The following is an 18,938-nucleotide window of genomic DNA, read 5'->3' as shown; positions in this document are numbered from 1 at the left end:
TACCTCTCTCTACCTCTCTCTTGCCACCTCTCTCTCTCTCTACCTCTCTCTCTACCTCTCTCTTGCCACTCCACCTCTCTCTACCTCTCTCTCTACCACCTCTCTTGCCACCTCTCTCTACCTCTCTCTCTACCTCTCTACCTCTCTTGCCACCTCTCTCTCTACCTCTCTCTCCCTCTCTCTCTCCTCTCTCTTGCCACCTCTCTCTCTACCTCTCTCTCCTCCTCTCTCTCTACCTCTCTCTACCTCTCTCTCTACCTCTCTCTCTACTCTCTACCTCTCTCTCTACCTCTCTCTACCTCTCTCTCTACCTCTCTCTGCCACCTCTCTCTACCTGCCACCTCTCTTGCCACCTCTCTCTCTACCTCTCTCTTGCCACCTCTCTCTCGCCACCTCTCTCTTCTCTTGCCACCTCTCTCTACCTCTCTCTCTACCTCTCTCTCTACCTCTCTCTACCTCTCTCTCTACCACCTCTCTCTCTACCTCTCTCTCCTCTCTACCTCTCTCTCTTGCCTCTCTCTGCCACCTCTCTCTGCCACCTCTCTCTCCTCTCTCTACCTCTCTCTCTCTCCTCTCTCTTGCCACCTCTCTCTTGCCACCTCTCTCTTGCCACCTCTCTCTCTCCACCTCTCTCTCTACCTCTCTCTTGCCACCTCTCTCTCTCCACCTCTCTCTCTACCTCTCTCTCTACCTCTCTCTTGCCACCTCTCTCTTGCCACCTCTCTCGCCACCTCTCTCTCTACCTCTCTCTTGCCACCTCTCTCTTGCCACCTCTCTCTTGCCACCTCTCTCTTGCCACCTCTCTCTCGCCACCTCTCTCTCTACCTCTCTCTTGCCACCTCTCTCTTGCCACCTCTCTCCACCTCTCTCTTGCCACCTCTCTCTCTACCTCTCTCTCTTGCCACCTCTCTCTTGCTACCTCTCTCTTGCCACCTCCTCTCTCTCTACCTCTCTCTTGCCACCTCTCTCTTGCCACCTCTCTCCACCTCTCTCTACCACCTCTCTCTCTACCTCTCTCTCTGCCACCTCTCTCTTGCCACCTCTCTCTTGCCACCTCTCTCTCTCTCTTGCCACCTCTCTCTTGCCCTCTCTCTTGCCACCTCTCTCTCTACCTCTCTCTCTACCTCTCTCTTGCCACCTCTCTCTCTACCTCTCTCTCTACCTCTCTCTCTACCTCTCTCTCCTCTCTACCTCTCTCTCTACCTCTCTCTCCACCTCTCTCTCTACCTCTCTCGCCACCTCTCTCTTGCCACCTCTCTCTCTGCCACCTCTCTCTTGCCACCTCTCTCTTGCCACCTCTCTCTCGCCACCTCTCTCTCTACCTCTCTCTTGCCACCTCTCTCTTGCCACCTCTCTCTTGCCACCTCTCTCTCTACCTCTCTCTCTACCTCTCTCTCTACCTCTCTCTCTACCTCTCTCTCTACCTCTCTCTCTACCTCTCTCTCTACCTCTCTCTTGCCACCTCTCTCTCTACCTCTCTCGCCACCTCTCTCTTGCCACCTCTCTCTTGCCACCTCTCTCTTGCCACCTCTCTCTTGCCACCTCTCTCTCGCCACCTCTCTCTCTACCTCTCTCTTGCCACCTCTCTCTTGCCACCTCTCTCTTGCCACCTCTCTCGCCACCTCTCTCTCTACCTCTCTCTTGCCACCTCTCTCTTGCCACCTCTCTCTTGCCACCTCTCTCTTGCCACCTCTCTCTCGCCACCTCTCTCTCTACCTCTCTCTGCCACCTCTCTCCACCTCTCTCTCGCCACCTCTCTCTACCTCTCTCGCCACCTCTCTCTCTACCTCTCTCTGCCACCTCTCTCTTGCCACCTCTCTCGCCACCTCTCTACTCTCTTGCCACCTCTCTCTTGCCACCTCTCTCTTGCCACCTCTCTCTTGCCACCTCTCTCTTGCCACCTCTCTCTACCTCTCTCTGCCACCTCTCTTGCCACCTCTCTCTTGCCACCTCTCTCTTGCCACCTCTCTCTCTCTCTTGCCACCTCTCTCTTGCCACCTCTCTCGCCACCTCTCTCTCTACCTCTCTCTTGCCACCTCTCTCTTGCCACCTCTCTCTTGCCACCTCTCTCTTGCCACCTCTCTCTTGCCACCTCTCTCTTGCCACCTCTCTCTTGCCACCTCTCTCTTGCCACCTCTCTCTCTACCTCTCTCTCTACCTCTCTCTCTCTCTCTACCTCTCTCTCTCTCTCTACCCCTTTCTCTACCTCTCTCTCCACCTCTCTCTTGCCACCTCTCTCTCCACTTCTCTACCTCTCGCTCTACTTGTCTCTCCACCCCTTTCTCTACCTCTCTCTCCACCCCTTTCTCTACCTCTCTCTCCACCCCTCTCGCTCTCTCTCCACCCCTCTCGCTCTCTCTCTACACCCCTCTTGCTCTCTCTCTCTCTCTCTCTCTCTCTCTCTCTCTCTCTCTCTCTCTCTCTCTCTCTCTCTCTCTCTCCACTCTCTCTACCTCTCTCTCTACCTCTCTCTCTACCTCTCACTCTCTCTCTACTTGTCTCTCCACCCCTTTCTCTACCTCTCTCTCCACCTCTCTCGCTCTCGCTCTCTCGCTCTCTCGCTCTCTCCACCCCTCTCACTCTTTCTCTCTCCACCCCTCTCACTCTTTCTCTCTCCACCTCTCTCTCTCTCCCTCTCTCTCTCCACCCCTCTTGCGCTCTCTCTCCACTTCTCAACCTCTCTCTCTACTTGTCTCTCTACCTCTCTACCTCTCTCTCTCTCTCCACCTCTCTCTCTCTCTCTCTACCCCTCTCGCTCCACTTCTCTCAACCTCTCTCTCTACTTGTCTCTCTACCTCTCTACCTCTCTCTCTCTCTACCCCTCTCGCTCCACCTCTCTCAACCTCTCTCTCTACTTGTCTCTCTACCTCTCTACCTCTCTCTCTCTCTACCCCTCTCGCTCCACCTCTCTCTCCACCTCTCTCTGTCCATCCTTCTCTAGTTGAAAGCCAAGAGGAGTGACTGTAACTCTAAAGCAACACATGCCAGGAATGACTACCTGTTAACCCTGGCAGCAGCTAATGCTCATCATGACCGCTACTACCACACAGACCTGCTGCACTGTATACAGGTACCACACACACACACACACACACACACACACACACACACACACACACACACACACACACACACACACACACACACACACACACACACACACACACACACACACACACACACACACACACACACACACACACACACACACACACACACACAGAGAGAGTCACTGTATACAGGTACCACACACACACACACACACACACACACACACACACACACACACACACACACACACACACACACACACACACACACACACACACACACACACACACACACACACACACACACACACAGAGAGTCACTGTATACAGGTACCACACACAGAGTCTGTTTTGGGCGTTAGTGATTTTGTTGGTGAGGTAAATGACTGAATGACAGTGTTCCCTCTAGACTGTCAGATAAACACACAGAGTGACACATGCGTCTGCATAAACACACAGAGATTCAGACCCTAACATCAGTGTTGACACAGATCTTTTAGCATGCCTCACAGACATGCACCTCTCAGCCACTGCTCGCTGTGTCAGCTTAGCTCAGCTGTTCCCATTAAAGGCAGTGACAGACAAACACAACACACACAATATCTAATGCTGTGTAGGGAAGGGTTCACTAATGCTGTGTAAGGAAGGGTTCACTAATGCTGTGTAAGGAAGGGTTCACTAATGCTGTGTAAGGAAGGGTTCACTAATGCTGTGTAAGGAAGGGTTCACTAATGCTGTGTAAGGAAGGGTTCACTAATGCTGTGTAAGAAGAGTTCACTAATGCTGTGTAAGAAGAGTTCACTAATGCTGTGTAAGAAGAGTTCACTAATGCTGTGTAAGGAAGGGTTCACTAATGCTGTGTAAGGAGGAGTTCACTAATGCTGTGTAAGGAGGAGTTCACTAATGCTGTGTAAGGAGGAGTTCACTAATGCTGTGTAAGGAGGAGTTCACTAATGCTGTGTAAGGAGGAGTTCACTAATGCTGTGTAAGGAGGAGTTCACTAATGCTGTGTAAGGAGGAGTTCACTAATGCTGTGTAAGGAGTTCACTAATGCTGTGTAAGGAGGAGTTCACTAATGCTGTGTAAGGACTAATGCTGAGTTCACTAATGCTGTGTAAGGAGGAGTTCACTAATGCTGTGTAAGGAGGAGTTCACTAATGCTGTGTAAGGAGGAGTTCAGGAGTTCACTAATGCTGTGTAAGGAGGAGTTCACTAATGCTGTGTAAGGAAGGAGTTCACTAATGCTGTGTAGGAGGAGTTCACTAATGCTGTGTAAGGAGGAGTTCACTAATGCTGAGGAGTTCACTAATGCTGTGTAAGGAGGAGTTCACTAATGCTGTGTAAGGAGGAGTTCACTAATGCTGTGTAAGGAGGAGTTCACTAATGCTGTGTAAGGAGGAGTTCACTAATGCTGTGTAAGGAGGAGTTCACTAATGCTGTGTAAGGAGGAGTTCACTAATGCACACTAATGCTGTGTAAGGAGGAGTTCACTAATGCTGTGTTTCACTAATGCTGTGTAAGGAGGAGTTCACTAATGCTGTGTAAGGAGGAGTTCACTAATGCTGTGTAAGGAGGAGTTCACTAATGCTGTGTTCACTAATGGAGGAGTTCACTAATGCTGTGTAAGGAGGAGTTCACTAATGCTGTGGAGGAGTTCAAGCTGTGTAAGGAGGAGTTCACTAATGCTGTGTAAGGAGGAGTTCACTAATGCTGTGTAAGGAAGGGTTCACTAATGCTGTGTAAGGAAGGGTTCACTAATGCTGTGTAAGGAAGGGTTCACTAATGCTGTGTAAGGAGGAGTTCACTAATGCTGTGTAAGGAGGAGTTCACTAATGCTGTGTAAGGAAGGGTTCACTAATGCTGTGTAAGAAGAGTTCACTAATGCTGTGTAAGGAAGGGTTCACTAATGCTGTGTAAGGAAGGGTTCACTAATGCTGTGTAAGGAAGGGTTCACTAATGCTGTGTAAGGAGGAGTTCACTAATGCTGTGTAAGGAGGAGTTCACTAATGCTGTGTAAGGAAGGGTTCACTAATGCTGTGTGAGGAGGAGTTCACTTCTCTCTCTCCTCCTCCCCATGATACTGTATGTGACTGTATTGTATTGAACCCCAAGATACTGTATGTGACTGTATTGAACCCCAGGGTACTGTATGTGACTGTATTGAACCCCAGGGTACTGTATGTGACTGTATTGAACCCCAATATACTGTATGTGACTGTATTGAACCCCATGGTACTGTATGTGAGTAAGTCGCTCTGGATAAGAGCGTCTGCTAAATGACTTAAATGTAAATGTGACTGTATTGAACCCCAGGATACTGTATGTGACTGTATTGAACCCCAGGATACTGTATGTGACTGTATTGAACCCCAGGGTACTGTATGTGACTGTATTGAACCCCAGGATACTGTATTGAACCCCAGGATACTGTATGTGACTGTATTGAACCCCAGGGTACTGTATGTGACTGTATTGAACCCCAGGGTACTGTATGTGACTGTATTGAACCCCAGGATACTGTATTGAACCCCAGGATACTGTATGTGACTGTATTGAACCCCAGGATACTGTATGTGACTGTATTGAACCCCAGGGTACTGTATGTGACTGTATTGAACCCCAGGGTACTGTATGTGACTGTATTGAACCCCAGGATACTGTATGTGACTGTATTGAACCCCAGGGTACTGTATGTGACTGTATTGAACCCCAGGATACTGTATTGAACCCCAGGATACTGTATTGAACCCCAGGATACTGTACCTCAGGGTACTGTATGTGACTGTATTGAACCCCAGGGTACTGTATTGAACCCCAGGATACTGTATTGAACCCCAGGGTACTGTATGTGACTGTATTGAACCCCAGGGTACTGTATGTGACTGTATTGAATCCCAGGGTACTGTATGTGACTATTGAACCCCAGGATACTGTATGTGACTGTATTGAACCCCAGGGTACTGTATGTGACTGTATTGAACCCCAGGGTACTGTATGTGACTGTATTGAACCCCAATATACTGTATGTGACTGTATTGAATCCCAACTGTATTGAACCCCAGGGTACTGTATGTGACTGTATTGAACCCCAATATACTGTATGTGACTGTATTGAATCCCAGGGTACTGTATGTGACTGTATTGAACCCCAGGGTACTGTATGTGACTGTATTGAATCCCAGGGTACTGTATGTGACAGCTGAGAGAGTCTCTAGTGAATAATAGATAGATGGACATGGTGACAAGGGAACAGGGCTTCAAGCTAGACACACACACACACACACACACACACACACACACACACACACACACACACACACACACACACACACACACACACACACACACACACACACACACACACACACACACACACACACACACACACACACACACACACACACACACACACACACACACACGTAGAGATGTTAGATAGGAGTGTACTGTTCAGGAGGAGCTCAACACCTCCCCCTGCTGTTGAAAATGGGTAGTGAGGGTTCTATTGAGACTGCCTCTGACAGATGTGGCTGCTTACCATATATATATACATACATACATACATACATACATACATACATACATACATACATACATACATACATACATACATACATACATACATACATACATACATACATACATACATACATACATACATACATACATACATACATACATAACATAACATAACATAACATAACATAACATAACATAACATAACATAACATAACATACAGTTGAAGTCGGAGGTTTACATACACTTAGGTTGGAGTCATTAAAACCAGTTATTTAACCACTCCACAAATTCCTTGTTAACAAACTATAGTTTTGGCAAGGCGGTTAGGACATCTACTTTGTGCATGACACATAATTTCTCCAAAAATTGTTTACAGACAGATTCTTTCACTTATCATTCTCTGTATCACAATTCCAGTGGGTCAGAAGTTTAGATACACTAAGTTTGACTGTGCCTTTAAAAACCTTGGAAAATTCCAGATACTGATGTCATGGATTTTGAAGCTTCTGATAGGCTAATTGACATCATTTGAGTCAATTGGAGGTGTACCTGTGGATGTATTTCAAGGCCTTCCTTCAAACTCAGTGCCTCTTTGCTTGGCATCATGGGAAAATCAAAGAAATCAGCAAAGACCTCCATGTTTTTTTGTAGACCTTCACAGGTCTGGTTCATCCTTGGCAGCAATTTCCAAATGCCTGAAGGTACCACGTTCATCTGTCCACCAATAGTACACAAGTATAAACACCATGGGACCACGCAGCCGTCATACCGCTCAGGAGGGAGACGCGTTCTGTCTCCTAGAGATGAACGTACTTTGGTGCAAAAAGTGCAAGTTAATCCCAGAACAACAGCAAAGGACCCTGTGAAGATGCTGGAGGAAACAGGTACAAAAGTATCTATATCCACAGTAAAACTAATCGTATCGACATAACCTGAAAGGACGCTCAGCAAAGAAGAAGCCACTGCTCCAAAACCGCCATAAAAAAGCCAGACTACGGTTTGCAACTGCACATGGGGACAAAGATCATACTTTTTGGAGAAATGTCCTCTGGTCTGAAGAAACAAAAATAGAACTGTTTGGCCATAATGACCATCGTTATATTTGGAGGAAAAAGGGGGGAGGCTTGCAAGCCGAAGAACACCATCCCTGTGCTTCACGGTTGGGGTGGTAAGCATCTAGTTGTGGGGATGCTTTGCTGCAGGAGGGACTGGTGCACTTCACAAAATAGATGGAATCATGAGGTGGAAAATGATGTGGACATATTGAAGCAACATCTCAAGTAATCAGTCAGCAAGTTAAAGCTTGGTTGCAAATGGGTCTTCCAAATGGACAATGACCCCAAGTATACTTCCAAAGTTGTGGCAAAATGGCTTAAGGACAACAAAGTCAAGGTATTAAAGTGGCCATCACAAAGCCCTACTCTCAATCCCATAGAACATTTGTGGGCAGAACTGAAAAAGCGTGAGAGCAAGGAGACCTACAAACCTGACTCAATTACACCAGCTCTGTCAGGAGGAATTGGACAAAATTCACCCATCTTAATGTGGGAAGCTTATGGAAAGCTACCCGAAACGTTTGACTCAAGTTAAACAATTTGAAGGCAATGCTACCAAATACTAATTGAGTGTATGTCAACTTCTGACCCACTGGGAATGTGATGAAATAAATAAAAGCTGAAATAAATCATTCTCTCTACTGTTATTCTGATATTTCACATTCTTAAAATAAAGTGGTGATCCTAACTGACCTAACACACAGGGAATTTTTACTAGGATTAAATGTCGGGAATTGTGAAAAACTGAGTTTAAATATATTTGGATAAACTGGTCCTTCTGTAGCTCAGTTGGTAGAGCATGGCGCTTGTAACGCCAGGGTAGTGGGTTCGATCCCCGGGACCACCCATACGTAGAATGTATGCACACATGACTGTAAGTCGCTTTGGATAAAAGCGTCTGCTAAATGGCATATATTATTATATATTATATTAAACTTCCGACTTCAACTGTACATACATGCATGCATGCAGACAGACAGACAGACAGACAGACAGACAGACAGACAGACAGACAGACAGACAGACAGAATGTGATTTTCTGGATTTCCTTTCTCATTTTGTCTGTCATAGTTGAAGTGGACCTATGATGAAAATTACAGGCCTCTCATCTTTTTAAGTGGGAGAACTTTCACAATTGGTGGCTGACTAAATACTTTTATGCCCCACTGTACACACACACATACCTACACACATACATACACATACATACATACATACATACATACATACATACATACATACATACATACATACATACATACATACATACATACATACATACATACATACATACATACATACACACATACACATACATACATACATACATACATACATACATACATACACAGAAAGAGCATAACTGTTCCTATGATATTATGGCTGTTTGCACTGAATGTTACGTGATGCAGTCGTGACACGGAGAGATGTGATGTTTGTCATTTTCTGGCCCTTGAATCATTCTGTTGTTCACACTACCCTACATGGATAGGTGGAGAGAGAGAGGGAGGAGAGGAAGGGGGGATGAGTGGAGGGGTAGGGTGGGGGTAGGATTGGGACTAGCCTTGACCCTCAATGACGGAATTTCCCTAGATTTGTCATCATACCATTGTTTCAGCTGTGTGTGTGTATGCGAGTGAGTGTGTGTTGGGACATTGAGTTGCCATTGTCATCACCGTACGATGGAATGTGTGATAGGCTGACATTTAAGGCAACGGGTTGGAGAGAGGAGGGTGCGCGTGTGCTTGTGCGCTTGTGCGTGTGTGTGTGTTTTGGATAGGGCTATAGTGCTGTCACAGCTGCTGCTGGGAAAGGTGAAGGAGGTTCAGATTCCTACACAACAAGAGAACACACAGACTCCAGTCACACACCATGACCCAAAGAACCTACAGTACCACATTTATACATACTCTGCACCGTCAAACCACAGTCTCCCCTGCCCTCCTTCCTTTCAAATACTACTTTTTCCCTTCACTCCTTCTTCCTCCCTTTCCCTGCTCATACTACAGTTTCTATCCAGTCTATTAGTTATTCATGATACATTTGTGTCTTTTCTCTCTGATTCAATAATATTTCATTTGATTTAATTGAATGGGCTTTATTGGCATGGGAAACACATGTTTACATTGCCCAAGCAAATGAAATAGATAATAAACAAAAGTGAAATAAACAATTAAAAAAGAACAGTAAACATTACGCACAAAAGTAGAGATATTTGCTGAGCATATATAAATTGTCATATTATGTCTTTATACAATGTTATAATGATGTGCACATAGTTAAAGTACAAAAGGGAAAATAAATAAATATAAATGTGGGTTGTTTGTTCTTCACAGGTTGCTCGTTTCTTTTGACACGTCTTGCTGATGTGGTATTTCACCTAATAGATATGGGATTTGTTTTCAAATTCTTTGTGGGTCTGTGTATTCTGAGGGAAATATGTGTCTCTAATATGGTCATACGTTTGGCAGGAGGTTAGGAAGTACAGCTCCGTTTCCATCTCATTTTGTGGGCAGTGTGCACATAGCCTGTCTTCTCTTGAGAGCCATGTCTGCCTACGGCGGCCTCTCAATGGCAAGGCTATGCTCACTGAGTCTGTACATAGTCAAAGCTTTTCTTAAGTTTGGGTCAGTCATAGTGTTCAGGTATTCTGCCACTATGTACTCTCTGTTTAGTGCCAAATAGCATTCTAGTTTGCTCTGTTTTTTTGTTAATTCTTTCCAAGTAATTATCTTTTTGTTTTCTCATGATTTGGTTGGGTCTAATTGTGTTGCTGTCCTGGGGCTCTGTGGGGTGTGTTTGTGAACAGAGCCCCAGGACCAGCTTTTTATTTTTATTATTTATTTATTTTACCTTTATTTAACCAGGCAAGTCAGTTAAGAACAAATTCTTATTTTCAAAGACGGCCTAGGAACAGTGGGTTAACTGCCTGTTCAGGGGCAGAACGACAGATTTGTACCTTGTCAGCTCGGGGGTTTGAACTTGCAACCTTGCGGTTACTAGTCCAACACTCTAACCAGGGACTCTTCTCCAGGTTCATCTCTCTGCAGGTGATGGCTCTGTGTGGGTCTGTTTGTGTTTGTGAAACAGAGCCCCAGGACCAGATTGCTTAGGGGACTCTTCTCCAGGTTCATCTGTCTGTAGATGATGGCTTTGTTAAGGAAGGTTTGTCAATCGCTTCCTTTTAGGTGGTGACTATGGGTTATTTCACTGATTAATTTATTTTTAGCCAGACCCTGATTGGTATGTTGAATGTTAAGTGCCTTTTGATGGCATAGAAGGCCCTTCTTGCCTTGTCTCTCAGATCGTTCACATCTTTGTGAAAATTACTTGTGGCACTGATGTTTAGGCCAAGGTATGTATAGTTTTTTTGTGTGCTCTAGGGCAACGGTGTCTAGATGGAATTTGTATTTGTGGTCCTGGTGACTGGACCTTTTTTGTAACACCATTATTTTGGTCTTACTGAGATTTACTGTCAGGGCCCAGGTCTGACAGAATCTGCAGAATATCTAGGTGCTGCTCTAGGCCCTCCTTGGTTGGGGACAGAAACACCAGATCATCAGCACAGTAGACATTTGACGTCAGATTCTTCAGGGTGAGGCCGGGTACTGCAGACTGTTCATTTTTAGACCGTCTTGGCCAAAAGTTTTGAATGACACATTCATTTCCACAAAGTTTGCTGCTTCAGTATCTTTAGATATTTTTGTCAGATGTTACTATTGAATACTGAAGTATAATTACAAGCATTTCATAAGTGCCAAAGGATTTTATTGACAATTACATGAAGTTGATGCGAAGAGTCAATATTTGCAGTGTTGACCTTTTTTTTTCAAGACCTCTACAATCTGCCTGATGGCAGCCCATTCTTGCATAATCAATGCTTGGACTTTGTCAGAATTTGTTGGTTTTTGTTTGGCCATCCACCTCTTGAGGATTGACCACAACTTCTCAATGGGATTAAGGTCTGGGGAGTTTCCTGGCCATGGACCCAAAATATCGATGTTTTGTTCCTCGAGCCACTTAGTTATCACTTTTGCCTTGGGCAAGGTGCTCCATTATGCTGGAAAAGGCATTGTTCGTCACCAAACTGTTCCTGGATGGCTGGGAGAAGTTGCTCTCGGGGGATGTGTTGGTACCATTCTTTATTCATGGCTGTGTTCTTAGGAAACATTGTGATTGAGCCCACTCCCTTGGCTGAGAAGCAACCCCACACATGAATGGTCTCAGGATGCTTTACTGTTGGCATGACATGGGACTGATGGTAGCGCTCACCTGGTCTTCTCCGGGCAAGCTTTTTTCTGGATGCCCCAAACAATCGGAAAGGGGATTCATCAGAGAAAATGACTTTACTCCAGTCCTCAGCAGTCCAATCCCTGTACCTTTTGCAGAATATCAGTCTGTCCCTGATGTTTTTCCTGAAGAGAAGTGGCTTCTTTGCTGCCCTTCTTGACACCAGGCCATCCTCCAAAAGTCTTCACCTCACTGTGCGTGCAGATGCACTCACACCTGCCTGCTGCCATCCCTGAGCAAGCTCTGTACTGGTGGTGCCCCGATCTCGCAGCTGAATAAACTTTAGGAGACGGTCCTGGCGCTTGCTGGACTTTCTTGGGTGCCCTGAAGCCTTCTTCACAACAATTGAACCGCTCTCCTTAAAGTTCTTGATGATCCGATAAATGGTTGATTTAGGTGCAATATTACTGGCAGGAATATCCTTGCCTGTGAAGCCCTTTTTGTGCAAAGCAATGATGTCGGCACGTGTTTCCTTGCAGGTAACCATGATTTACAGAGGAAGAACAATGATCCCAAGCACCACCCTCCTTTTGAAGCTTCCAGTCTGTTATTCGAACTCAATCAGCATGACAGAGTGATCTTCAACCTTGTCCTCGTCAACACTCACACCTGTGTTAACGAGAGAATCACTGACATGATGTCAGCTGGTCCTTTTGTGGTGGGGCTGATATGCAGTGGAAATGTGTTTTGGGGGATTCGGTTCATTTGCATGGCAAAGAGGGACTTTAATTAATTGCAATTCATCTGATCACACTTCATAACATTCTGCAGTATATGCAAATTGCCACCATACAAACTGAGACAGCAGACTCTGTGAAAAGTTATTTGTGTCATTCTCAAAACTTTTGGACACGACTGTACAGTACCAATCAAAAGTTTGGACAAGGAGAGTGAAGGAGTGCTGCATCAGATGACCTAGCCTCCACAATCACAAAACCTTAACTCAATTGAGATGAGTTGGAACACAATCACAAAACCTAGCCTCCAACTCAACTCAATTGAGATGAGTTGGAACACAGAGTGAAGGAGTGCTGCATCAGATGACCTAGCCTCCACAATCACCCAACCTCAACTCAATTGAGATGAGTTGGAACACAGAGTGAAGGAGTGCTGCATCAGATGACCTAGCCTCCACAATCACCCAACCTCAACTCAATTGAGATGAGTTGGAACACAGAGTGAAGGAAAAGCAACCAATATGTGCTCAGCATATGTAGGAACTCCTTCAACACTTTTGGACAAGCATTCCAAGAGTGTGAAAATCTCTCAAGGCAAATGGCTACTTTGAATAATCTCATATAAAATACATTTTGATATGTTTAACACTTTTTGGTTACTGCATGTTTCCATTTGTGTTATTTCAGAGTTTTGATGTCTTCACTATTTTTATAAAATATATATATTTTTAAATGGAATAAGTAGGTGTGTCCAAACTTTTGACTGGAACTGTATGTTAAAGGGTGGGGCTCAAGCTGCATCCCTGTCTCACCCCATGGCCCTGTGGAAATAAATGTGTTTGTTTTTTGCCAATTTTAACCACACACTCAATGTTTGTTTGTATATCAGACCCTCATGCCAGATTGAGTCAAAAGCTTTTTTGAAATCAACAAAGCATGAGAAGACTTTGCCTTTGTTTTTGTTTCGTCAATCATTTGTATGTCATTTGTTAAAAAAGCCAATTTGACATTTGCCCAGTACAAGTCTGCTGTTAATGATAATGCAGAGGATTTCCCCAAGGTTGTGGATTGGGGTGATAAGTTCTTGGTTCCAAATATTAGGGAAGATGCCAGATCTGAGGATGATGTTAAATAGTTTAAGTACAGCCAATTGTAATTTGTGGTCTGTATATTTTATCATTTCATTGAGGATACAATCAACACCACATGCCTTTTTGGGATGGAGGGTTTTGTATTTTGTCCTGTAGTTCATTCAATGTAGTTGGAGAATCTAGTGGGTTCTGGTGGTCTTTAATAGTTGATTCGTATTTGATCATGTACACAGCAAAATAGGAAAAATGCCAAAAGGGGGTGAATACTTTTGCACGCCACTGTATGTTTCTGCTGTTTGTTCTCTGTCATAAAGATTGGAGAAAGGGTTTATCCATACATCTCTGTTATAAAGATTGGAGAAAGGGTTTATCCATACATCTCTGTTATAAAGATTGGAGAAAGGGTTTATCCATACATCTCTGTCATAAAGATTGGAGAAAGGGTTTATCCATACATCTCTGTTATAAAGATTGGAGAAAGGGTTTATCCATACATCTGTTATAAAGATTGGAGAAAGGGTTTATCCATACATCTCTGTTATAAAGATTGGAGAAAGGGTTTATCCATACATCTCTGTTATAAAGATTGGAGAAAGGGTTTATCCATACATCTCTGTTATAAAGATTGGAGAAAGGGTTTATCCATACATCTCTGTTATAAAGATTGGAGAAAGGGTTTATCCATACATCTCTGTTATAAAGATTGGAGAAAGGGTTTATCCATACATCTGTTATAAAGATTGGATTTATCCAACATCTCTGTTATAAAGATTGGAGAAAGGGTTTATCCATACATCTCTGTTATAAAGATTGGAGAAAGGGTTTATCCATACATCTCTGTTATAAAGATTGGAGAAAGGGTTTATCCATACATCTCTGTTATAAAGATTGGAGAAAGGGTTTATCCATACATCTCTGTTATAAAGATTGGAGAAAGGGTTTATCCATACATCTCTGTTATAAAGATTGGAGAAAGGGTTTATCCATACATCTCTGTTATAAAGATTGGAGAAAGGGTTTATCCATACATCTCTGTTATAAAGATTGGAGAAAGGGTTTATCCATACATCTCTGTTATAAAGATTGGAGAAAGGGTTTATCCATACATCTCTGTTATAAAGATTGGAGAAAGGGTTTATCCATACATCTCTGTTATAAAGATTGGAGAAAGGGTTTATCCATACATCTCTGTTATAAAGATTGGAGAAAGGGTTTATCCATACATCTCTGTTATAAAGATTGGAGAAAGGGTTTATCCAACATCTCTGTTATAAAGATTGGAGAAAGGGTTTATCCATACATCTCTGTTATAAAGATTGGAGAAAGGGTTTATCCAGACATCTCTGTTATAAAGATTGGAGAAAGGGTTTATCCATACATCTCTGTTATAAAGATTGGAGAAAGGGTTTATCCACACATCTCTGTTATAAAGATTGTTTATCCAGACATCTCTGTTATAAAGATTGGAGAAAGGGTTTATCCAGACATCTCTGTTATAAAGATTGGAGAAAGGGTTTATCCATACATCTCTGTTATAAAGATTGGAGAAAGGGTTTATCCAGACATCTCTGTTATAAAGATTGTTATAAAGATGAGAAAGGGTTTATCCACACATCTCTGTTATTTTCCAAGATTGGAGAAAGGGTTTATCCACACATCTCTGTTATAAAGATTGGAGAAAGGGTTTATCCATACATCTCTGTTATAAAGATTGGAGAAAGGGTTTATCCACACATCTCTGTTATAAAGATTGGAGAAAGGGTTTATCCATACATCTCTGTTATAAAGATTGGAGAAAGGGTTTATCCATACATCTCTGTTATAAAGATTGGAGAAAGGGTTTATCCATACATCTCTGTTATAAAGATTGGAGAAAGGGTTTATCCATACATCTCTGTTATAAAGATTGGAGAAAGGGTTTATCCATACATCTCTGTTATAAAGATTGGAGAAAGGGTTTATCCATACATCTCTGTTATAAAGATTGGAGAAAGGGTTTATCCATACATCTCTGTTATAGAGATTGGAGAAAGGGTTTATCCATACATCTCTGTTTTGGATAGATAACTTTTTGTGCTGTTATTTGTTTAGAGTTTTCCAGTTTTCCCAGAAGTGGTTAGATTCTATGGATTCTTCAGTTACATTGAGCTGATTTCTGACATGCTGTTCCTTCTATTTCCGAAGTGTATTTTCGTATTGTTTTAGTGATTCACCATAGTGAAGGCGTAGGCTCAGGTTTTCTAAGTCTCTATGTTTTTGGTTTGATAGGTTTCTCAATTTCTTTCTTGGCTTGATGAAGAATGCAAAAACCAATTTGTCATTCCTCTCTCTCTCTCTCTCTCTCTGTCTCTCTCTCTCTGACGCGCCCAGAGCATATTTAGCCAAATCACTTACTAGAAAGACTCTTCATTTATATTCACTGTTAATTAATGCTTCATCCAGTCTATCAAAAGACTAAAGATAACCATCAAATTAACGTTTTCTGTCTGTCTCTCTCTCTCTCTCTCTCTCTCTCTCTCTCTCTCTCTCTCTCTCTCTCTCTCTCTCTCTCTCTCTCTCTCTCTCTTGTCTCCCTCTCTCTCTCTCTCTCTCTCTCTCTCTCTCTCTCTCACTCTCTCACTCTCTCTCTCACTCTCTCTCTCTCTCTCTCTCTCTCTCTGTCGCTCTCAGGAGTTGGATGGAGGGATATATAACCATGTGAAGGACTATCTGATCTCTATCTGTCAGACAGAGCTGGAGGCCTTTCAGGCCATACACAACACCTTCCAGTTCCTACTGGACAAATCCAACAGGGTGTGTATGTGGTCTGTGGGTGCGTGCGTGCGTCCGTGTGTGTGCGTCCGTGTGTGTGCGTGCGTGCGTTGGTGTGTGGTGTGCGTGTGTGTGTATGCTTAATCCTGTATATCTCTGTCTCTCTCAGGTGGTGCAGGAGTTTAACCAGCAGCTCTTCATGCAGGAGAACCCTGTGTTTCATAAAGCACAAGACTTCCAGTTCCAACCCAGTGACTGTGACACGGTGAGACTCACACACACACGTCTTGTGTCCCCCTGTACACAGTCGGGCAGACTCACTCACTCACTCACTCACTCACTCACTCACTCACTCACTCACTCACTCACTCACTCACTCACTCACTCACTCACTCACTCACTCACTCACTCACTCACAGACTCACACACACGTCTTGTGTCCCCCTGTACACAGTCAGGCAGACTCACTCTCACTCACTCACTCACTCACTCACTCACTCACTCACTCACTCACTCACTCACTCACTCACTCACTCACACACACACATGTCTTGTGTCCCCCCCGTACACAGTCGGGCAGACACACTCACTCACTCACTCACTCACTCACTCACTCACTCACTCACTCACTCACTCATTCACTCACAGACTCACACACACGTCTTGTGTCCCCCCGTACACAGTCGGGCAGACACACACACACACACTAGCAGGCCTCCTGTATCTGAGATGTCCTTACTCAACCCTCTCCAACCCTGTTCTCTGTTCATATGCTGTGTTCATGCGCTCGCCTCTCGGAAACATTCAAAGTACAGAACGACTTTTCCTATGGTGACTTTTCTGAGGAGCAACTGAACTCATCACTTCTCTTCTCTGTAGTCTCTGTGTAACTGTCTCTGTAACTGTCTCTGTAACTGTCTCTGTAACTGTCTCTGTGTAACTGTCTCTGTGTAACGGTCTCTGTGTGACTGTCTCTGTGTGACTGTCTCTGTGTGACTGTCTCTGTGTAACTGTCTCTGTAACTGTCTCTGTAACTGTCTCTGTAACTGTCTCTGTAACTGTCTCTGTGTAACTGTCTCGGAAACATTCAAAGTACAGAACGACTTTTCCTATGGTGACTTTTCTGAGGAGCAACTGAACTCATCACTTCTCTTCTCTGTAGTCTCTGTGTAACTGTCTCTGTATAACTGTCTCTGTATAACTGTCTCTGTAACTGTCTCTGTGTGACTGTCTCTGTGTGACTGTCTCTGTGTAACTGTCTCTGTGTAACTGTCTCCGTCTCTGTGTAACTGTCTCTGTGTAACTGTCTCTGTGTGACTGTCTCTATGTAACTTGTCTCTGTGTAACTGTCTCTGTTTAACTGTCTCTAGGTAACTGTCTCTGTGTGACTGTCTCCGTGTCTGTGTAACTGTCTCTGTGTAACTGTCTCTGTGTAACTGTCTCTGTGTAACTGTCTCTAGGTAACTGTCTCTAGGTAACTGTCTCTGTGTAACTGTCTATGGAACTGTTACTGTCTCTGTGTTACTGTCTCTATGTAACTGTCTCTGTGTAACTGTCTATGGAACTGTTACTGTCTCTGTGTAACTGTCTATGGAACTGTTACTGTCTCTGTGTTACTGTCTCTATGTAACTGTCTCTGTGTAACTGTCTATGGAACTGTTACTGTCTCTGTTACTGTCTCTATGTAACTGTCTCTGTGTAACTGTCTATGGAACTGTTACTGTCTCTGTGTAACTGTCTATGGAACTGTTACTGTCTCTGTGTTACTGTCTCTATGTAACTGTCTCTGTGTAACTGTCTATGGAACTGTTACTGTCTCTGTGTAACTGTCTCTGTGTAACTGTCTACTGTCTGTCTGTGTTACTGTCTCTGTGTAACTGTCTCTGTGTAACTGTCTATGTAACTGTCTCTGTGTAACTGTCTCTGTGTTACTGTCTCTATGTAACTGTCTCTGTGTAACTGTCTATGGAACTGTTACTGTCTCTGTGTAACTGTCTATGGAACTGTTACTGTCTCTGTGTTACTGTCTCTATGTAACTGTCTCTGTGTAACTGTCTATGGAACTGTTACTGTCTCTGTGTAACTGTCTATGGAACTGTTACTGTCTCTGTGTTACTGTCTCTATGTAACTGTCTCTGTGTAACTGTCTATGGAACTGTTACTGTCTCTGTTACTGTCTCTATGTAACTGTCTCTGTGTAACTGTCTATGGAACTGTTACTGTCTCTGTGTAACTGTCTATGGAACTGTTACTGCCTCTGTGTTACTGTCTCTATGGAACTGTCTCTGTGTAACTGTCTATGGAACTGTTACTGTCTCTATGTAACTGTCTCTGTGTAACTGTCTCTATGTAACTGTCTCTGTGTAACTTCATTCTCCACTGATCTACAACACCTATAGTATGTGTCTCTGTGTAACTGTCTATGGAACTGTTACTGTCTCTATGTAACTGTCTCTGTGTAACTGTCTCTATGTAACTGTCTCTGTGTAACTTCATTATCCACT

The 18,938-nt window shown here is 43.8% G+C and overlaps 1 protein-coding gene across 1 annotated transcript in view; it reads left to right on the top strand.

Annotated features, from left to right (window-relative positions):
- Positions 1-18,938, top strand: part of LOC124005772 (F-BAR and double SH3 domains protein 2-like) — a 132,105-nt gene that overhangs the window by 85,198 nt on the left and 27,969 nt on the right. The window contains exons 8-10 of the mRNA XM_046315296.1: positions 2,942-3,070; positions 16,354-16,476; positions 16,604-16,699. Of these exons, the coding sequence (XP_046171252.1) occupies positions 2,942-3,070; positions 16,354-16,476; positions 16,604-16,699 (348 nt within the window). The remainder of the gene's footprint in view (positions 1-2,941; positions 3,071-16,353; positions 16,477-16,603; positions 16,700-18,938) is intronic.

This window comes from Oncorhynchus gorbuscha, linkage group LG19, assembly GCF_021184085.1.
Source record: "Oncorhynchus gorbuscha isolate QuinsamMale2020 ecotype Even-year linkage group LG19, OgorEven_v1.0, whole genome shotgun sequence".
Lineage (NCBI taxonomy): Eukaryota > Metazoa > Chordata > Actinopteri > Salmoniformes > Salmonidae > Oncorhynchus > Oncorhynchus gorbuscha.
The sequence above is the reverse complement of the archived record's forward strand: the minus strand, read 5'-3'. Positions and strand labels throughout refer to the sequence as shown.